Source organism: Tenrec ecaudatus, chromosome 7 (genome assembly GCF_050624435.1).
Source record: "Tenrec ecaudatus isolate mTenEca1 chromosome 7, mTenEca1.hap1, whole genome shotgun sequence".
In the NCBI taxonomy this organism is placed as follows: domain Eukaryota; kingdom Metazoa; phylum Chordata; class Mammalia; order Afrosoricida; family Tenrecidae; genus Tenrec; species Tenrec ecaudatus.
In genome coordinates this window covers 103,342,979-103,365,481 of record NC_134536.1, presented here as the reverse complement: position 1 = coordinate 103,365,481, position 22,503 = coordinate 103,342,979, and the positions used below count along the sequence as shown (strand labels likewise).

At 34.4% G+C, this 22,503-nt stretch overlaps 1 protein-coding gene across 6 annotated transcripts in view; it reads left to right on the top strand.

The window, feature by feature from the left end:
• The window catches only part of FAM135A (family with sequence similarity 135 member A), a 104,798-nt gene that overhangs the window by 51,146 nt on the left and 31,149 nt on the right, over positions 1-22,503 (top strand). For 4 of the 6 annotated variants that reach the window (XM_075554921.1, XM_075554919.1, XM_075554920.1 and 1 more), the window contains 6 exons: positions 557-730; positions 4,053-4,179; positions 4,838-4,991; positions 8,132-8,209; positions 14,933-14,982; positions 16,704-16,859. In XM_075554921.1, coding sequence (XP_075411036.1) covers positions 557-730; positions 4,053-4,179; positions 4,838-4,991; positions 8,132-8,209; positions 14,933-14,982; positions 16,704-16,859 — 739 coding nt within the window. Of the gene's footprint in view, positions 1-556; positions 731-4,052; positions 4,180-4,837; positions 4,992-8,131; positions 8,210-14,932; positions 14,983-16,703; positions 16,860-22,503 lie in introns of those variants that run through there. The other 2 variants (XM_075554922.1, XM_075554924.1) reach the window with 2 other exon arrangements.

Here is a 22,503-nt window from a genome sequence, read left to right as displayed (position 1 = left end):
AATTATATATAAATTCAAACAGCATAAAGAATAAAGAAGCAATGACATTATTGAAGGTTTTCTTTAGTTGTTTTCTTTATTATCATTGAGAAATAAGAATTTCTTAATACTTTTCTACATCTACCAGTTGGCGGGGGCAGCATTTAATAACAGCTTCATACATTAAAAATAATTTGAAGTATCTTTTGACATTAGTTAAACTCAGATTTGGTTTGCTTGACCTGTGTTATACTCCCTCCATGTAGTAAATGCTATTCCCTGTGGAGTGAAGTTTAGTATAATGTGCCTAAAGTATCAAAGGACTCATGTTATAATTTGTTGATGCAAAAAAGCCTATAACTTGGACTGAAAAACTTATAGGTACCTCTGATTATTTACGTATTGTTAGATTTTATATCTTATATAATCAAACTTGATCCTTGGAAAAAATTACTCATTCCAAATTTTAAAAAAATAATTAAGTAGCTAAATGTTTTGCTGGCTTGAAATTACTTGAAAAAATATTAGCCTTTTCTAAATATTCCTACTTACATGCCAAATACATTACTTTTTATAGGGCAGATGATTTGAACACCTTGCAACTAATAAGTAGCCGAACATTGAAGCTGCACTTTAGCCTCCATAAAGGCCTTCATCATCATGTTAATGTTATGTTTGATTATTTCCACCTCTCTGTTGTGTCTGTTACAGTCCACGCATCATTGGTTGCCCTGCACCAGCCACTAATAAGGTAATTTTAACCAATGCTTTAGTGCTTGCTAAGGCCTATCATTTTTATAGGGAAAACGCGTGTGTGCTTTGATAAAGACAGCTAAAGTTGTAAGGAATTTCTTAACATGTAATTATTTAATAAATACTTTTATACTAAAGTAGTAAAATACTAATTTAAGAGCATGGGAGTATTAGATTGCTAGCTTTCTATTGCAGACATATGGAGCACTCTTTTGTCGATCCTAGATAAATTGACCAAGCAAAATAATACAATCCAGAATAACCATACAGGGTTGTTTAGTTTATCCCTGTGTTTTTGTGTAGTAGGCTGAACTTACTCATTAATTATCTAGAAAAGTATATTAAATTTTCTAGTTTTTCTTGGTCTCTGTGCTATCTGTATCTTAAATCTATCTGTACTATACATAGATTCTTGTTTCCTAATTGATTAATCAACTGTAAAGATATTGATTTAAATTGTTTAAACTATATAATGTACCATTTTAGCTTAAAAATCTAATATTCTGGATCACAATATATACAGTAGGGTGATTTTTTTTTTCTTGTTTCTCACTTCCATGGGGTGATAGATTCTTTTATTAATGTAAGATTGCATTTGTAAAATTGTGCCCTTATGGGCACTTTTAAGAAATCAGTAATTTAAATGAAAAGACGCTTAATTAATTTGACGTCTGAACTGTCTACTTTCTAATTTCAAACAGCTAATAAAATGCTAGGGATGCTCTTTAAGGAATTGTATTAGCTTACGAAAACAAGTGAGTAGGTAAAATTGAAGACTGAAAGTCCCCAGACTTTACAGCGATAATACAATTTGATAGATTGCCCACAAGTAACAACCTCTGTGGCATAGATTGTGGCATACATTGTTTTAAGAACGGTAATCAAGAACCTCTTCCACTATATTACACACAATCCCTTCCCTAAAGGTCATCTCGATAGAGCGCACAGAGCAGCAACCAGTTTGTTTCTCCTAGTGAAATTCGTGTTAAGTGGATGGCAGAGAAGTAATACGCCATTTTTTATGTGAACTACACATTAAGTTTCAATACTAAATCTATTTGATAAAGAAATTTGTAGTATTGCATAAATTTTCTTAAGTTTCCTGAAGAATCTTTATTTAAACTGTCTAAGCTATTCCTATTTTAAAACTCATAAGACTAGCTATAGCACTGGCTTAGTTTCTATCCAGAAAATGTAGACGTCAGCTCAGGTTATTAAAGTTACATTTTAAAGCCCTGATATTTAGAGTAGTGATATTCACATCACTACTCCTAGTGAGTTAAACGTGTGCTTCCTCTGGCCACGCAGCGGTTTTTGCCACAGACTAGTAGGAGGAAGGGGCAGCTCACCTGCTAGAGACTGTTTACTGGAAGAAGACATTTTTGGCTCCGAATCAGAAGCCAAGAGGATCAACTGTTGGCTCTGGTTAGTGACTGGAGGAAAAAACGAGGTGCCTGCAACAGCTGAGGTTGCTGTTCTTTACTTGGCTGCCATGGGCTCTTACATCACCTCTCTTGCTGCTGGAACACGTGGAGCGGGGAAGCAGCCTCTTTCCCTGCCTTTCTTTGCCTTTAAATTAGAGATTGGTAAAGGGAAGCAAAGAAGGAATAAGGGAAAGCTTTTTGCTGATGGCACTGGTCAAAGGGATCATATTAAGGGTAATATTCCTCACTGCTTATGCTTCGGCAGAGTTTTCCTGAAGGTTTGTTACAGGTGGGTTTAAAAGATAATCACAAAGTTTATTGAGTTCATGAGAATGTACTTCACAGAGTGATCTTAGTAAACATGATCTGTAAGGACAAGATTTTAATTGGTTCTTTTCACTATAAGTGGAAATGTATATAGATATTTCTAAATACAATGAAAATGTTAATTTATAATTTTATTTTTAAATGTTATTTTTTATTTAAAAGTTTCTGTGACCAACCTAACTAGAGATATTTAATCAATTATTTGGACGTCTTTCTTTGCTTCTTATACGATCTACTTTCTTTTGTAGGGTGGTGTAGTGGTTATGTGTTGGGCTGTGTACCACAAGGTCAGCAATTTGAAACCACGAGCCACCCCGCAGGAGAAAGACTGAGGCTTTCGACTCCCGTAAAGTATTAAGAGCCTCGGAAATTCACCAGGGGCAGTTCTACCCTGTCATGTAGGGTTGCTATGAGTCAGAATCTATTTGGCCTTTTTTTTTTCCCTTTTTTTTTTAAGTACAACTTTTTTTTTTTTTTTTTTGGTCTCTGAAAAACACATAGCAAGTGGAATTTACCATTGACTGTGACTCCCTTTGCTGATACATGTTTTTTATTTTTGCAAAGTAAATTGATTTTTCAAATGAAAGCTGCACTCTGCTTATGGCAAAAATGATTTACTGTTCTGCCGCTTTCCTTTTGCCAAACTGTCAAATAGGCCAAATGCTTTGGCCTTCTTAAGATCACCAGTGCTTTCTCTAAGTATAATCATGTTTATGTTTATACTTTTGATCACAAATATTTACTCTGAAATTTATAGAATACTAAATGTAATGTTACATGGTTCTATAGGTAGCTCAAATAATTAAGCACTAGATTCTTCAACCCAAGGTTTGTAGTTTGAACCCCCACACAAAGGTGCCTTAGTAGACAGGCCTACTTTTGTGTTTCCAAAGAGATTCAGCTTGCAAAACCCCTTGGAGTAGTTCTGCCCTGCACACAGCAAGACTCCTGGAGTTGGAATTGCTTCAAAGTCACCTACAAGGAATGATACAATGTATTCGTTGTATTAATAGAAGTAGTTAATGAAAATGTCATTGACATGGTGCCTGGAAGCATTTCTTTATAAAGATGATCTTAATAGAATTCAGGGGCTTTGAATGAAGAGAAGTGAATATTTTTGAGAAGTGGAGACCTCAAGTTGATTTTGTTTCTTCTGCTGCATTTATTTCTGTAATAGCGTGCATAGTTAGCTTCATTAAACTAGGGAACCAATCTGACAGATGAGTATTTCTAAACTAAATCTTCATTTATCCTTTAGGCACTTTGGACTCCACCCAGTCTTAGCCTTTGAAATTCCTTGAATCCCAACCATAGAAAAGCAGTCTCACATATTCTTAAGTCTGAAGTTGTTTTTTTTTTAAGTCTGAAGTTTTATAGTCATTATGTCTTTTCCTAATAATTCAGATTATTAGAGGAAAATTTATAAAATTATAATGATGCTTTAGAACTTATAACCTTGCATATTCTTTGCTCTATACTTTCTTCCTATAAGATTTTCTTTAGTAAATATTCACCTTAAGTTCAAGTAGACTATTAATGACAATAACACCGTAATATTTATTCCTCCAGCTTTCCTCGTCCTGTGAAAACTACTTGGTTAAACAGAAATGTACCAGCACAAAACAGAGATTCTCTGATTCCTACTCTTGAAAGTGTGGTCTTTGGTATTAACTACAGCAAACAGTTATCACCAGATGTAAGAACTAAAAATATTTATCTTATTCCAAATGGAATGTTTTACTGTTTTATCTTTGTATGTGATAGTCTTTTTATTAATTATTTGAGCCCAACAATGTATCAATCTAATATATGATTTTAACAAATAGATCTAGTTGTTTATTATGAAAATAACTGATACTCGAAGAATTTATCATTTTTCATGCAGAGATCTCTGATGACTGTACCTTTTTAACTTGATACTAGCACCCCATACTCCCTTAACAGAATTATTATAATCGGTTGCCATGGTTGAGACCTACCCAGATGTAGTATAATTGCAGCCATTATTCCCCAGGGGCAACAAAAGGAGGGTAGGGGATTTAACTGTAAAAGCATATAGAGATGTGTTCTTGAGGTGAAATGTAATTTGATTTTCAAGTTATGAATCATTGTAATTTAGTATACTTGTTTAAAAAACAAGCTTCCATTACTGAAATTACTAGTGTTGTATTTTATATGTTTACATTATTTGTATGAAGAAGATCAACTCATACCTTTTGCTGATTAATTTTATGTTTTAGAATAACTAAAATAAAAAATGTTTGAGGGGGAGTTCTTTATTTTTTTAAATTAGAAGTACCATACTTTAAGATTTTCGGTTACTAACACTATCCTTAAAATCTGTTCTTTCTTAGGGATGCAGTTTCATGGTTGCAGATTCCTTCCTGCATCATGCTTATAATTTTCATTATACCCTTTGTGCCACTTTGCTGCTAGCTTTCAAGGGATTGCACAGCTACTTCATTACGGTAACAGGAGAGATTCCCTCTTGTCAGAAACTAGAACTGGGTATGTCAAAAGGAGCAGCTAGATCCTATCCTATAGTTGAATTCATCCTCTCCATTCTTACAGTGTAGTTGTTCTCTGCTAACCTTTAGTGTTTATTTGCTTTCTTCTACTTCTTTCTCAATTCCATCTTTTTCAAACCTTGATAATCATTTTCTTTGTTTGAAAATTCTTTCAGTAACATTGAGGAAATAACTTCTTGGTGCCATATGTGTAATGAGTCCTTTTGTAGATATTTTAAAAGCATGTTTGTCAATCTACTTATTCCTCTTACAGAAAACATACTAGGAAGCAAATAATTATCTGCAGAATCCTAAAATTAACCCCCAAATATTTAAGAGCCTCTTCATGTTGTATTTAAGAATTTTACGTACATTTGCCTTTAAGTAATCTATTCCTTTATTTCACTTTGGGGAATGATAGCTTTTAATAAGAAACACCAAGGTTTATTTTAGTCAAAAAATAATATTGCCCCTATATATTTCAGTACATAATAAAATTATATTGCTATGGGTTTGTATGCCACCTATATTTTGTAAGGTACTCTTATACATGTATCATTTTACAGAAGATAAATAATCGGAATTGTCCAAATGAGTTTCCTTTTAACCTTTGTATGACAGGTTTTTAGGCTTTTCTTCTTAAATATTATCTAACAGCTCATCCTAATAGCCTCTATATTTGAATAGGCTCTATTCAGAATAAATTTAACTTTATATATTTGAATAAATCAGAAATTGCTTTTTAAATTTTACTTAATCATTATTATCTATTCATTTGTTTCTAAAGGATCTCAGTGTTTTAACAGTATCAGTGGAACTTCTGGCCACTGTTACTGAAAATAGTTAGTAGACTTTAGACCAAATAGCAGGCTATATAATGTTATAATTACCTATTTAGGGGCACAAAAGAATTGTTAGATAATAAAAGGATTTTTCCCTCCCGTATTTTAGCTGTAGAAACCTATTGGGTATTCTGCTGCTGTCTAACCGCGACTACTCTACTTGATTTGATTAATTTCTTTAGTTACTAGACATAGGATTCACTAAATAAACTGTTTAGAATACTAGATTTAGTGGTTCCTGTGTATAGAGTATATAAATAATAGGAACTTTTTTTGTATGTGTGTGGCAAATATCTTCTTCCACATAAATAAAAAAGGTAGTGTGGAACAGTGTTTTTGTTTTTTTTTAAATTAGTGTCTGAAATAGACTTGCCTTGCTATTTCATATCGTTAGACTCCTATTTCTCTCAGGAAAATCTAGTAGAAAACTACTGCTTCAAAATGAACATAATTTTTGAAATGGATTAGTCATTTGTAGAATAGAAACATTTAGACTATTTCTTATTCTTGCGTTGTGGGGGAAAATCTCCAGGTATTTCCCCAACTTGGTCCTTCTGACTCAAAAGCATTTTTTAAAAGTATGTTATAGATTTGTTTTAGCTTCAATGACTGGACCACCAACTATTAAATTACATTATTGACAAATGACAGTATCATGTGCCTGAAAAAACATCTTAAAAATAGTAATGGAAAACTTCAAAGCCATATGTAATGGTGTTTCTACAAGAAAGTAGTTTTAATATAGAGAAGTATATAAGATTGTCCTACAAGTGTTAATCACCTTCCATAATTTTCTTTTTTTTTTTTTTTGGTTAAGCAAAAGGGAAGAAAGTTATTGGAGCCCATACGGGAAACTCTGGGGGGGGGGGGGCGGCATACCCTACTGTGTAGGCATGCCCAGCAAAGAGTCATACCATTCACTGTACCCCCATGTCCCAGAGGGACTCCCCTTGAGCCAAACCCCAAAGCTCCAGGACTGGCTGGAGGTGGGGATACACCTTCCATAATTTTCAACATAAATACTACTTATGAGTAAAAAAATATATGATCCATATTTTAACTTAGAATAAAGTATATCTCCCTAAAGGGGATATGTTTATTGATATAATTAATGAGAATTAAGCAATATTACTTTTTCAAAGGTTCATTTAAAATAGCTTTGATGCTACTAGCACTTTATTAATAATATATTAATCTAACTACAGCTCGATCATTTATTTGTCCATTAAGTTTTGTATTTTAGGTAAGAATGATTTCTGTCATATCGATTTCTTTGGGTTTAGAAATATAGTATAGAAATTATAATTAAAATCCCTTTAACATTTAATTTCATGTGTAAAGACTAAATGAATGTAAACTATTTAAATTATTGTTTTATCAGAAACTGAAATTTTAAAGCAAACGCAGGCTTCATTTTTACATGAACCAATCCTAGTAATAAAATTAATAACATATACATAATACCAAAATTTTATTATAAATTTTAGTATTTTTTGAATACAGCTTCCAGAAGAACATATAAAATGCTACATACTACTTAAAATAATCAAATACTGTGTAGTCTGGACTATATTGGTAATGTTTTTTTTTTACTTCCTAAAATTGTAATTACTAGAATATATTTTAATAGTACCCCACTACTAAAGACCATACTGGCTCATCAGTTTTAATAAGTACATATTAAATAGTTGATTCACATACCTATTATATATCTTTTATTATTTATACTTACCTTGAATTTTTTAAGTGTATATTTAAGTCTTAAACCCCAACATGTATTAACATTTTATCTAAACCCTGTCTTTAAATAATACTTTGTATTCTTCTTTCTACCTTTGCCTTTTTTCCCTCTTTAGATAAATGATGTACATTTTTTGATGACCTATAGTTAAATATTGGCTTGGTGCAAAGAATATTTAAAGAAAATGGTAGTCAAAGGTCCTGAAATATAAGCTTTTCGGGGTCTCGGTATCCTCAATTATAAAAGTAGAGGGCTGACCTAATTGGTCTCTAAGAACCAAGCCAACTCTAAAATTCTGAGCCTAAGAAATTAAAACATAAGAATAATACTGGTTTATTAAATGTCGAGTGACATCTCTTTAAATAGAAAAAAATATATAAATTTGAATGTACATCATTTGTAATTCTAATAAACTAATTAACTCAAAGATTCTGCTTTAGTGTTCTAACTGCACTATTAGGTATTCAGTAATAAGTCTGTTACTAACAAGTTGGAAATTCTAATTTTGTTGAAAAAAAGAGAAGAGTAACTAGTGCTATGTGCAATCCTTATAACTAGCCAAGGCCAACATGCAGGTCCTCTCTGAGCGCCTTCTCAGAAGAAAGCCGTCACGGTCCCAGAAAGATACTCCTCTAGGTATGTTTACAAGTAGGTCACGTAAATCCTCCCTTTTAAGTCACTGGAAATGTTGCCTTAGTGTCCAATTTCATAAATGTGTACTTGTTGAAATAATAGGCTTCACTCATTTTAAAATTTTCTTTTAGACTAAGCTTGGTATGTAGATAACTGTTGATTACTCTTTCAATTTAGAATACTAAGTTTTTGTTTAAAACTAGGAATTGGTCAATGGAAATACCACCGGCGTTTTCTGTATTCTTCAAGAGGTCTTACAAAGAACATTTTTTTGGAAGCCATGTTGATTGCCAGAATTAGTTGCTTGGAACATGTTTCTATCTGGTCAAAGTAATTTTTTCTTTTATACGCCCACTAATAAAGATATGTGATTAAAGAAAATCCAACCTAGTTTATGCATTACACAAGTAAACAAATATTCTCATTGTCATCTTGCACCTAATTTTGCTGTTCTGTTATCACTATTTTGTTAACAATAGTTCCATATGCATTACTGTTTTTGAATACCAGTAAAAATTTATTATTTTTCCATGGTACACATACTGAGAGTTTTTAAATTTGTATTGAATTGACCATCACAGTAACATAATAAGAAATTAAAAATAAAGTCACAATATTTGTCACTTAATTTTCAGAAGTATAGACAAAAGAAATTGAAGTAACAAAATAAAAATAGTGAAAATTATTGTAAATGTTTTATAGCCATTCCTTCAGAAATATTATTTTATATTTTAATATAATTATAAATTAAAGAATTAATAGTCAAAATTATGAATAAATGTTACATTTTAGTGTTCTTTTAAGCAATTAAAAACACTTCTAAAAGTAGTATTTAAAAGTATCTTAGGAACTTCTAAACTATGTATTACCAATTCAATTTAGAATGTGAGCATTCTAAATGGTGTTGTGGAGTAGAGATTTATATAATAAGATAAGTATAAAGGGCCAGCTTTGGGTTAGGCTGAAAAAGGCTTGATTCAGAACTAATGTATAGGTAATCTCCAGATTATGAGTGTGATCCTAAATTTTTCTTATAAAGTCAAAATCTATGTAAATCAGAACAATTAGCCATAATTCATACCTATAGATCACCAAAGATTAGTCTTAATATATGGTATATAATGTACTTCCTGTAAACTAAACATTTCAGAAACACTTCCAGAGACACATGTATCACAGATACCCATTTGTTAATGGAAACCATTATATGTACCTTGACTCTTTAGACCAATAGGCTTTACCAGTTTTGATTCATAATTGTGGATTATAAGTTAGATGTTCCTAACATGGGGCTGCCTATATAAGAAAGGTAGTTAAATACTTTTATTGAAATATCTTTTACTTTTAAAGTCTAGCACTGTGCTAGCATTTTCGGGGATATGTTATAAGTAATCTGTTGAATGAATGTATTATGAATGGCAGATTTAGAAAATAAATTTGAAGTGCGTGGTCTCTTACCCATTAAGCTAACTTCTGTTAATATGAATCATAGAAATAAGATCAATGATATCTAATAGTATATGTCCAAGCATTGCTCTTAGTGGAAAAACATGGAAAACAAAGATAAATGCCTATCATTTGTGTAAAGAGTGACATTTAGAGTAAGCGATGCCGCATCCACACTAAGGAAGATTACATGCGCGTTTAGAATCAGGTACCATATTTCTGTAGAGTATTATTGTGGAAAAAAAACAAATACTTTAAATGTGTAAAACAAACTCCCTTTTTATGAAACAAAATGGTATAAAAACTCATATTGATCAATAAATTTGGAAAATATTAAAGGATAGCGTTCTAAACCTGTGTTTCCTAACATGTGCAGTACTGCCCACTGGGGGGCTGGGGTGAAGCAATTGGGGGTGGGGCACAGCAAAATCAGATACCTACACCTTATCCTCCACCACTTGTCTGTCAGTTTGTCTTGCTGTGGTGCCTTGTGTGGCTATGCTGCTGGATGGTTGGTCACTGGTACTTGAAATGCCACCTGGGTACCCAAAACCAACAGGATTCAGAATACAAAGAAGAATTTGAAGAATTCTACCAATGTCTTCAGTAGGAAATTGATCAAACATGCAGTCAAGAGGTAGTGATGAGCATTGACAATTGGAATCCAAATGTTGGAAACAAAGAGGAAGCAACAGTTGTTGGAAAATAAGACTTTGATGATAGAAATGAAACCAGAGATCGCATGATAGAATTTTGCAAGACCAACCACTTCTTCATCATAAATACCTTTTTTCAACAACACAAAAGGCAACTCTATATATGGATTTCTTCAGATGAGACGCACAAATTGACATCTCTGAGAAGATGATGGAAACGCTCATTGTCAGCAGCTAAAGCATGGAATAGACCATCAGTTGCTCAGACAAAGCTTTAGGTTGAAGCTGAATAAAATTAAAACAAGAGCACCTCGGACCTTGAATCTATCCCACCTGAATTTCTCAAGAGAAGATTTGACATATTGAACACTGATGACAGAAGATGTGATGAACAGTAAGTAGGATGACAAGAAGAGAGGCCCCATAAAATGTTGGGTTTTTTTTTTTCTAAAAAAAGAACATCATACATGAAGAAACTAAAAGGTCAATAAAAAGACAGGAAAGAAAGAAGACCCAAATGGATGTCAGAAAAGACATCTAAACCTTGGCCTTGAACATAGACTAGCTAAAGCATATGGAAGAAATGATGAAGTCAGAGAAATGAATAGAACATTTCTAAGGGCAACTCACAAAGATAAAGACAGATACTATAAGCATATCTTAACTTGAAAGAACTAAAAAAAATTCAAGCCTTTATTTTCAATATTGAACAATGTAGGAGATATCAAGAGAAGATGGAAATAATACACAGTCACTGTACCAAAAAGAACTAGACAATATCGAACCATTATAAGAACCAAGTTCAAACTGCACTGAAAACATTTGCCAAAAACATGACTATAGAAGTTGATGGAATACCACTTGAAATGTTTCAGTTATCAGATAAAGTACTGGAAGCACTCACTCATTTTTGCTAGGAAATTTGGAAGACAGCTACTTGGTCAACTTAGTGGAAGAGATCCATATTTGTACCCATTCCAAAGAATGGTGACACAAAAGAATACTTAAATGATATCATTGATGTCACATGTAAGTAAAATGTTGCTGAAGTTCAGGCCGGATTCAGAAGAGGATGTGGGCCAAGAGATCATTACTTATGTAAGATGGATCCTGACTGAAAGCAGAATATACCAAAAGGATGTTTAGCTGTGGTTTTGATTTTGCTAAGGCATTTGACTGTGGGCCATAACAAACTGGATAGCCTAGCAAAGGATGGGAATCTTAGAACACTTAATTGTGCTCATCCCTAACCTGTACATCGATCAAGAGGCAATTGTGTGAACAGAATAAGGCCATAATGTATGGTTTTAAATCAGGGAAAATGTTCACTACAATTTTTCTGTCTGTATGTTCAGCAAATAATCGAGAAATTAGATTATATGAAGAAGAAAGGTGGCTTCAGGACCGGAGGAAGGCTTATTAACAAGAATTTGCAATAGGCAAATTTCCCAACCTTGCTTGTGAAAGTCAGGAAGACGAGCACTTGCTGATGAAGATCAGGGATTACAGCCTTCAGTGTGGGTTACAGCTCAGTGTCAAGAAGGCCAAAATCCTCACAGCTGGACCAGTAGGTGACATAATGAGAAAGTGAAAAAAGATTGAAGTTATCAAAGATTTCATCGTGCTTAGGTCCACAATCAATGCTCATGGAAACAGCAGTCAAAATATCAAACGGTATATTACATCAAATAAATCTGGAAAAAAAGCAAGGATATTACTTTGGAGACTTAAGGTGAGCCTAACCCAAGCCACGGTATTGTCAAGAACTTCATATGCATGTGAAAGTTGGCCATTGAATAAGGACCACTGAAGAAGAGCTGATGCATTTGAATTGTGGTGCTGAAAGTACCATGTACGGCCAAAAGGACAAGCATCTGTCATGGAAGAAGCAAAGTCAGAATGCTTGTTAGAGGCAAGGATGGCAGGTTAGAGGCAAATTGTCAGGTGAGAACAGTCCCTGAAGGAAGACATGATGCTTGGTAAAATTGAGGGGCGGCCAACAAGAGAAAGGCCCTCAATGCAATGACTTGACACAATGGCTACAACAATGGGCTCAAACATAAGAACGATTGTGAGTATAGGGCTGACCCGGCAGTATTTTGTTCGGTTGTACCTGGGTCACTATGAATTGGAACTCACTCAATGGCGTCTAACAACAAGAATACACCTTATCTTGCATTATGGGTTATGCTACAGAAGCTTTTAATTGCCAATAGTTACTATTCTCCCCCCCCCCTTATGAAATGGGCAATAAGCCAAATAAGTTTGGAACCTGTGTTACAAACTATAACATTTGACAGAAGCTATAACCCCTCCCCCAACAAATAGACAAGCAGTCCCTGAATTACGAGTATTATCTGACTTACATACACGTACTTAGGAACTAACCAAAATTTGAGATGCACACTATATAGTTCATAGTAACAGTGAACACTACTTTGCAATATACGGTAATTTTATTATGTTAGATATTTTCGTGTTGCTAGAAGTGTTTCTTAAATGATTTTTATGCATGAAGTACACTATTAAGGCAAATATTTGATTAATTTACATTAGATGCAGTCTGTACCTAACTGTTCAAATTTACACATACCGATTAGGTTTACAAGAAATTTACTAGCTAAAGGCACTCGTATTATAAGAATTGTTTGAATGTCGTTTTTAAAAGAAAAAAATTAGCATAGAACCTAAAGGATTTTAAAAATACCTTAACTCAAGATTATGACGTTATGTTTTGCTATTAAACATTCCTCGGTGATGCTGTTTACATAGAAGTAGCTCCCACTAGAAAAAAATTCAAATGAACCTTTTGAGTTATTTAATCTCTTATATGTAACAGTTAGGAAAATGTATAAGTTTTATTTTTAGATTCAGGGGTAGGTTTTATAACTCACTTAGACAAATTTTACTGGTGCTCTACAAGAAGAGATGAGTAAAGTGAAGAGATTTATGGCATCTGGAAGTTGTGATTTTAATACAGTCTATTAGTTTTGTTTAGGTCTTGAAAAACTTAGTTTTAGAAGCCACTGATTTATGTGATAATGAAATCCTTAGGGATCAATCAACTTACCAAAGTCGTCATCTATGCAAAATCACCGATTTAGTGAAACTGGTTTTTGTGTATGTATAAATACAGTTTATATATGTTGGAAACTCTGCATTATGTAGGTGAATGTACATGTCCCATCCTTTTTATCATCAGCATTTGCCATCTTATAACTTGATTATATATATTTAGCCACACAGTAACTGCTTATTTTATAAAAATAAATGTTTATAATTTTTTACAAAGCTGTAAACAGTCATTTTACCTTTAATGAATTCCTGGAGGCCATATAATGAATGTATTCATGCCTTTGTGTTATAATGATCTGTTAAAGCCTCTTTAGCAACAAGAGAAGGGACCCTGGTTACTTACGTGTTGGGCTGCTAACTGCCAGGTCAACAGTTCGAAACCATCAGCCACTCCACAGGAGAAAGATGACACTTTGTACTCCTATAAAGATTTACAGTCTTGGAAACTATGACAGGAGCATTCTAATCTCTGACTTATTATCATCTCAATGGCAGTGAGTTATTTTTGTTTGCTTGTTTTTAATTAGCAATATTACAAGAATTTTTTTTGGTCCTCACTATGCTTTTATAAATCTTCAGAACTCATTTTAATTTCTAGTTAAAATTTAAAATATAAAAAAATGAAATTTCAGGCCTAATGAAATCACTTTCCTCTAAAATATAATCTTTATATTCTATTTTCTGTCTTCTCATGTAAATATTACTACTACATAAATTAATATATGCATTCCTTTATAGATGGTTATAACATACATTACATAAATTGGATTTATGCTTCCATTTAAGCTATCATCTAGAAAACTGAATTTACCAGACTGAAATGGAAACTTTTCATTTAAATGGGTTTTATATTCATATTCACTTTTATTAAGTATTCTATGCATTCAGACCCAAAATTTATTGCCATTGAGTTGATTCCAACTTATTTTAACCATATAGGATAGGGTAGATGTGCCTCCTGTGGGTTTCTGAGACTGTAACATTTTACAAGAGTAAAAGCCCCATCTTTCTTCCACAGAGCCATTGGTAATTTTGAACTGCTGACCTTGTGGTTAGCAGCCCAGTACATAATCCTTTGTGTCATCAGGGCTGTTTTAATATATTTCAGTTACAAATAGTAAAGTTACTTAAACTTTTACGTAATAGCTTTTACAAAAAATAAGCTAGGTGTACTGTAATACAAAATAAAGCTTTTACTGGAAATGGTAAAATTTGAAATACAATTAAAATTATGTTTTTTCTTGTCCGTGGTGCATTTGTGCAAGCTGCCACCTAGGCTTATAGTCAGTATTTCTGTGTCATTGTTCCCTACTTGCAAGAATCTGTTAATAACCATGACAGAATTTAATACCTATTAATCATACTATCTACATAGTTAAGGTACTTAATGAAAATATCTTGTGTTGAAATTTGATTTACTGAATATAGTAGATATTTTTCAATTTTCTGGCTTTTTAAAGGGATTTTAATTCATTTACATAATTTCTAACAGTTTTTATATCTACTATTGAAAATTTAATTTCCTCTAATTACTCTTTACGCCTTTCAGAGGAAATGGATGTAGAAGCTCGCCTTACTGAACTATGTGAAGAAGTGAAGGTACTTGAATTTTTTTAAATGTACATTATCAAGTTACTTGACTAGTTTCTGTTTATTATTCTAAATGTTTTATCTTTTATTTATTTCTAATAATTACTTTAATTATTCCTAAGTTGCATAGATAAAATGCTTAATCATGGCAAATTCACAACTTAGTGAATCAAAACACATTTAACTTTGACATTAAATTAACTTTTAAAGCTCTCTGCACAGAAATAAGGAAAGGTAATTATCTTAATCAAAATATATATTTTCTATTAGTTAAATAGCAGAATTTCTGGACAAATTTTAAACCATTTAAGTTTACATACTTTTATAAAACAATGTTACATAGAAATGAAAAAGTCTTATTTAACCATTTATATCTCACATTTTTCTAGTTCATATTTGGAATTTAAATGAGAATTTCTTATGTTTGTGTTTTCTGCCAAGGAACTCAATATTCTGTATAGTTAAAATTTCTATTTCCTTCTCTACCAACGATATTAACCAAATAAAGTAGTGTCATCAGTCATCTAAATATGTATATTTGAAGTTGGGGTATATATTCTGTTGAGAATGAAAAGTTTTTTAGCTTTCTCTTGGAAAATTACATAAATATGTGTAAATAAATATAATGCTAGAGCAGTGGTTCTCAACCTTCCTAATACTGTGACCCTTTAATACAGCTCCTCATGTTGTGGTGACCCCTAACCATAAAATTATTTTCATTGCTACTTCATAACTGTAATTTTGCTACTGTTATGAATCTGGTGACCCCTGTGAAAAAGTCGTTCGACCTCCAAAAGGGTGCTGACCCACAGGTTGAGAGCCACTGTCCTAGAGACTTCCTCTAATGTTAAATAAGGAGTTATTAAATATTTCCTTAATGTATTATAATAGTTATCAAAAAAGAATGATGAATTCTTAGAAATATCATAATAACATATATACAATTAATATTTGTAAACTACAATGTTTTCCTAAGTAATTCAAACAAAAATTTAAAAAGTGACATGTTCTTGGATCAAAGATAATTAATCCCAAAAATAATTATCTCAATAATATTTGTAATTTCAGATAAAAATCCAAGTGGATTTTTTAATTTAAACATATCTTTAAGAGTTTGAGAAAGATAACAATGGCTAAGAAAAAACTTTGAAATAATATAAATATAGAAGGATTTTCCCAGCAGGATGCTAGAATATGTAATAAAACTACAATAATGGAAATATGTAGACTTTCTTTAAAAGAATCAAAAGACAAATTTATGGAACTAAGTTATTTGAAATAGGAAATCATATACTTAATAATTAGCTGATTTCAGTTTTTGTCAGAATGATACAAATTTCATCATTATTTGTACACGTTATTGGTTGCTGTCAAGTCAATTCTAACTGATAGCAACTATATGTGTGACCATGTTTTTGTTCACACTTTTCAATATCTAATGCATGTATTTTGAAGTTGCTCATATTCCATAGAATCTTACTTTATAATTTTAGATTAGGGTGATATAATTTCAGTAATACGGTATCTCAGATACTGAAAAGTTGCTCAGTGTTGCTACAATAGCTTTCAAAGAGAAAAAGACACTGGTCTCTCCATACATGTGTGTATATGCGTACACATATTTATTTTTTAAATTACAAATTTGCTATTGTATTAGTAGTCTTAATAAAAATGTTACCTGTAACTGTGTTACAGCAAGTCATTTGATATTTACTTTTTGGCCATTTCAGAAATTAGAGAACCCTGATGAACTGGCAGAACTTATAAATATGAATCTTGCACAACTTTGTTCCCTTCTGATGGCTTTATGGGGACAGTTTCTGGAAGCTATAACACTACATGAAGAATTAAGAATATTATTAGCACAAGAGCATCATACTTTGAGGGTAAGTTAAGGACAACTGATGTTAAAACATTTTAATGAGTATTATCATTTATCTATAAATTTTTCTTATGAATAAAAACCTGATTTATTACCTAATGCGTTCATAAATCTGAACTGAGACATTTGTCACTGACCTATACTTTGATTTCTAAAGTTGTAATAGAATCGTATAGTTGAGCCCATGACTTGTCGCAGTCAAAGCCCCTACTAGCAAGAAAAAACACTTAAGCATAAATAACATAGGAAAATGCAGGCTTCATAATAGTCCTTGTAATGCAAGAAAATGAATTACAGCCATACTTTAGTAGGAACAGTAATCAGAACTAGTGAGCCATCTCAAATGAATTAAGCTCTCCTTTCCTGCCTTTCTTCCCTCCCCCCCCCCCCACCTCATACAGAGATAGATATTTTCAACATGGCAGGATTGGGGGAGTAGTCTAGGCAGACATGTTTGTTATAAGCCTAGTGTGCACACATGATTCAGTGTATGGTAATATAGACTAGCTCTTATCTTACAAATCTAACATGCTCAAGGGGGCACAGTATTCAGTGAGAAAATATAAAGATAAGATAAAGGATAGATGCAATTCAGGCTCAGGGGACTCCGCAATATTGACACTGCAGGGCCCCTAACTTTATTAGAAGCAGGCAGGCGTAAGTACCTTTTGCCACACATAGCCTGAAACTCATGACAGTATTACACAATGGGACAGCTCACAATTCATTGAAGGTTTACAAAGAAGTATTAACACATCAGCCAAGTTATCCATGGATAGGAGGGGAAGATAAGGTACATGTGAAAGTTGAACATTGAATAAGGAAGACTGGAGAAAAATCAATGTAACTGAATTATGGTGTTGATAGCGAATATTGAAAGTACCATGGACTGCCAAAAGAGTAAGTCTGGCTTAGAAGTTCCAAGTAGTGCTGGAATGCTCTTTAGAGGCAAGCAAGACAAGACTTATATCATGTAATTTGGACATGTTAGTAGGAAAGACCAATCTGAGGAAAAGGACATCATGCTGGGGAAAGCAGAGAGGCCATGAATAAAGAAGGCTATTGACAAGCTAGATTGACACAGTGACTGCAACATAGGCTCACACCTAAGAACCATTGTGGGAATGATGCAGGGCAGGGCAGTCTTTTTGTTCTGTTACACATAAGGTCACTAGGAGTCGAAATGGTCTGGATTGCACCTAACAACAACCACCCTTCAATGAATCTCAGAAGCCACCTTTTGTGTTCTGTTTGGAAAGCTAACTTAGCCCATGGAAATACTGAGTTGCAGCAGAACAAGTAAACAAAACTTTACTTGTAAAGTAGTGATACAGTGAATATTTAGCTATTGACATTTCGTCCTGTTCAGAACTCCAAGAAATGAAAAATCTACTGAGTCTCCTGAAATAAAGGACCAGAGGCAGTTCTTAACAAATTGCCAGGTTTAATCAGGTGATTACAATATTGAATTAGGGATTTGTACTTAGCCAAAGGGTCCACTCTGCAGCGTGGACTTTGAGGCAGCCATTTTTTATTCAAATAGTGACTGACTGAGGTATTCACATCCTTTCTCTGGAAGAATCTTAAACACAAGGCACACACACACACACACACACACACACACACAAATAGCATTAGTAAGTAACGGCAGAAACCAAGAGTGGGAAGAGGATAAGCAAAAGCCCCAAGACAGAGGAAGCCAGTAGTGAGTGGGCCATTATCCTGGGAAGAGTCCATGTATCAAGGGTCAAAAGCAAAGCATGGGAAAGGGGGGAGGGGGGTGGCAAGAAAAGAACACAGCAGACGGTGTTTCTGAAGCAGCAGCTACACCATAGTGACACCAGACAAGCACTGACTGACTGTTGGATTGTTGAGCTGGTTCCTTTGATGGTGTTGTATATCCTATTTTAAAACCCCGTAGTAGCCAGAGGGAACCTGAGCTTGTGTATCTTTTGCTAACTAAAAGGTCTCTATGTTCAAGAATGTCGTTCTTTATTTCCTGCTTATCTTTTCATTGTTGATTTTTAGTTTATCTTCACTGTGGTTAAAAAGCAGTCTGTATGATTTTAGTATTCTGTCTTACTTATACCCCCAAACCCGGAGAACACATATTTGAAGCAGCAGACAGCCGCCTCTGTCTCTCTCTCAGGGCAGCGGTGGTTTTAGACTGCTTGTCCTTTGGTTAGTAACTAACAATTCATAGAACTTCTTAGTAACACTGGAGAAAAAATCATCAACTATTATTATAGAGTGAGGCAGCTACACCAAGTTTTCTTAGGTTTGGATTATATTTTTACCATTTAAGGAACCTTGATGGAACTGTTGACTAAGCATTAGACTCCAACTGAAAGGATGGTGGTTCAAACCCAGTCGTTGCTCCTCGGGAGAAAGATGAAGCTATCTGCCTCCATAAAGATTTTCAGTGAGGAAAGCACTGTCATGGGTCACGGTGGGCTGGAATTGACTTGGTGACAATGGGTTTGGATTTTTGTTGTTATTACTGCTTCAGAAGTTAATATAATTTATCATCGTTTTTTAATGGTTACTTCTAAGGGGATTTTTGTTTGCTTCTCCCTACTATTAAGACATATTGCTCAACAATCCCACTGAGATAAGCTACAAGTTATTTCTGCATTACCCTTACTTTCTTAAATTTTGCCACTATAACAAATACCATAAGTGAATGGCTATAACAATCAGAAATTTATTTTCTCACAATTTAGAAGTCTGAACGCAGGCCACTAGGTATAAGAGAAAATATTCTTCTCTCTAGGGACTCAAGTTGATGGTTCCTCATGGATCTGCAAGCGTTATTATATCAATCTTTCCATCTCTACTTGTTTTGTTACTTGCCCTAATCTGCTCTCTTAGTATTTTAGAGGTGATTGGTTTAAACCACATCCTACCTCTCCTGATACCGCCTATTAAAGTAACAGAAAACCATTTCTCAAATGGGATTGTAAACACTGGTGTGTCAGTTATGATTTACAGCACATTTTAAGAGGGGTGCAGCTCAATCCATTACTGCCATTGCGTTAATTCTGACTCCTTTGAAACCCACGTAGGGTTTCTGAGCTAGAAATCTTCACAGGAGAAAACAGCCTCCTTCTCACAGGGAACAGCTGGTGTATTTGAACCTTGCAGATAGCAATCCAGTACTTACAAAAGGGAGAGATGTAGGAATAAGGAGTAACTCTAGTAAATCCCGCAACAACAGTTAATAACAATTTGTGAGTAGCTGGATAAGTAAATGTATGTGCTAAATACGTGAGGAAAAGCATATGGGAGTATACTTGTATACACATATAATTATGGTTCTTTATACATGGGGATGATTATGCATCTTTGTACATACTAGTTTGTAAATGATGCATATGTACTCATAATAGAGGACATACTTCTAGAAATTACTTTGACACTGGGACTGAACTGCTAGACTTGAATGCTAAAGACTGTATTCTTAACAAGCATCTAAGCAAAATATAATTCATAAATATGTTGTACATACTGACGGGTGAATATTATTTAGGGCAGCGGTTCTCAACCTGGGGGTCGTGACCCCTTTTGGGATCAAACGACCCGTTCATAAGGGTCGCCAATTCATAACAGTAGCAAAATTACAATTATGAAGTAGCAACAAAAATAATGTTATGGTTGTGGGGGTCACCACAACATAAGAGAACTGCATTAAGGGTCGTAGCATTAGGAAGGTTAAGAACCACTGATTTACGGTCTTAAAAGCTTCTGATCAGCCATCTAAGAAGCAATTATTGATCTCTTCTCACCTAGAACAGAAGAGCATGAAGAAAGTTTAAGACATAAGCAGTTTCTTCACATGAGCCACAGTTGCTTCTAACCTGTGATCAGGGTGGTGGTCTGCAACTACTACCAGCTACTCTTGACAAGAACCACAGTAGAAGATCCTGATTAGATTGGGTACAAACTGTAGAGCAAACTTAAAAAATAAAATAAAAGGACCAAACTTAATTGGTCTGATAGAAACTAGAGAAACTCCTAAAACTATTTCCTTAAGATAACCTTCTAATTTGAAAATGAAGACACTCTCAGAGGCCACATTGTAGCCAATTAATGGATGAGCATATTAATAACCTAATAAAATAATACCTCAGAAGAATTGACTCCTTAACACAATTAGTTATACAAGATCAAAAGAGTAATATTTGCCCCGGACCAAAGATGAGAAGCTAAAAGGGGAAAGGAAAGCAGACGGATAGAAACAGGGAGCCCAGGAAGGAAGAGGAAACTCCTGAGATGTTGTGGGGATTGCATCCAATGTCGCAAAACAATTTGTATGTGAATTGCTTATTGAAAAGCTAATTTGCTGTGTACACTCTTCTGTCCAGTACAACAATATTTTACACCCTTCTCCTCCTATCCCCCCCCCCCCAAAAAAAGCCCAGTTTGAATGTTTTCCCTCCTTCCTAACTCTTTGCTACAAGTTCTAATGGCATAGTGGTTATGCATTCGGCTGCTAACTGCAAGGTCAGCTGTTCTAATAACCAGCATTCCTAGGGAGAAAGATATGAAGCTTTCTATTCTCATAAAGAATTACAGTCTCACAAAGACATGTACATGCAAATATATATATGAGGATGGGGAAATAGATCTATGTATCTATATTTATATGTTTAGTATTACGGTGGCGGAAGGACCTTGGGCCTCTACTCAAGCACTCCCTCAATGCATGAATACTTTCTTCTATTAAATTGGCATTCTATGATGCTCACCCTCCTGACACAGCTGCTGAAGCGAAAGCGGGTGAACAAGTAAAATGTGAAGAAAGCTGATGGTGCCCGGCTATCAAAAGAGATAGTGTCTGGGGTCTTAAAGGCTTGAAGATAAACAAGCGGCCATCTAGCTCAGAAGCAACAAAGCCCACATGGAGAACACACCAGCCTGTGTGATTGCGTGGTCCCAAAGAGATCAGTTATCAGGCATCAAAGAACAAAACATCATATCATTGGCTGCACACCTCCATGATACGATCGCATAAGGGTGCATAAGCAAATGTGGCGAAGAAAGCTGATGGTGCCCGGCTATCAAAAATCTTACCATAGTGAATGAAGGGGGAAGTGCAGAGTAGAGGCCCAAAGCCCATTTGTCGGCCACTGGAGATCCCCTCACAGAGGGGTCTAGAGGAGGAGATGAGTCAGTCAGACTGCGATGTAGCACCAATGAAGAATGCAGCTTTTTCCCAGATCCTAAATGCTTCCTCCCCCCAACTACCATGATCTGAAGTCTAGCTTGCAAGTCAGGATAGAGCAGAGGATGTACATTGGTGCATATAGGAGCTGGAGCTACAGGGAATCCAGGGTGGGTGATACTTTCAGGACCAGGGGTGTGAGGAGCGATACTGGGAGGGTAGAGGGTGAGTGGTTTGGAAAGAGGAAACCGATTACAAGGATTTACATGTGACCTCCTCCCTTGGGGACGGACAACAGAAAAGGTGGTGAAGGGAGACGCAGGATAGGGCAAGATAATAATCTATAAATTATCAAGGGCTCATGAGGGAGGGGGCAGCGGGGAGGGAGGGAGAAAAAAAAGAGGACCTGATGCAAAGGGTTGAAGTGGAGAGCAAATGCTTTGAAAATGATTAGGGCAAAGAATGTACAGATGTGCTTTATACC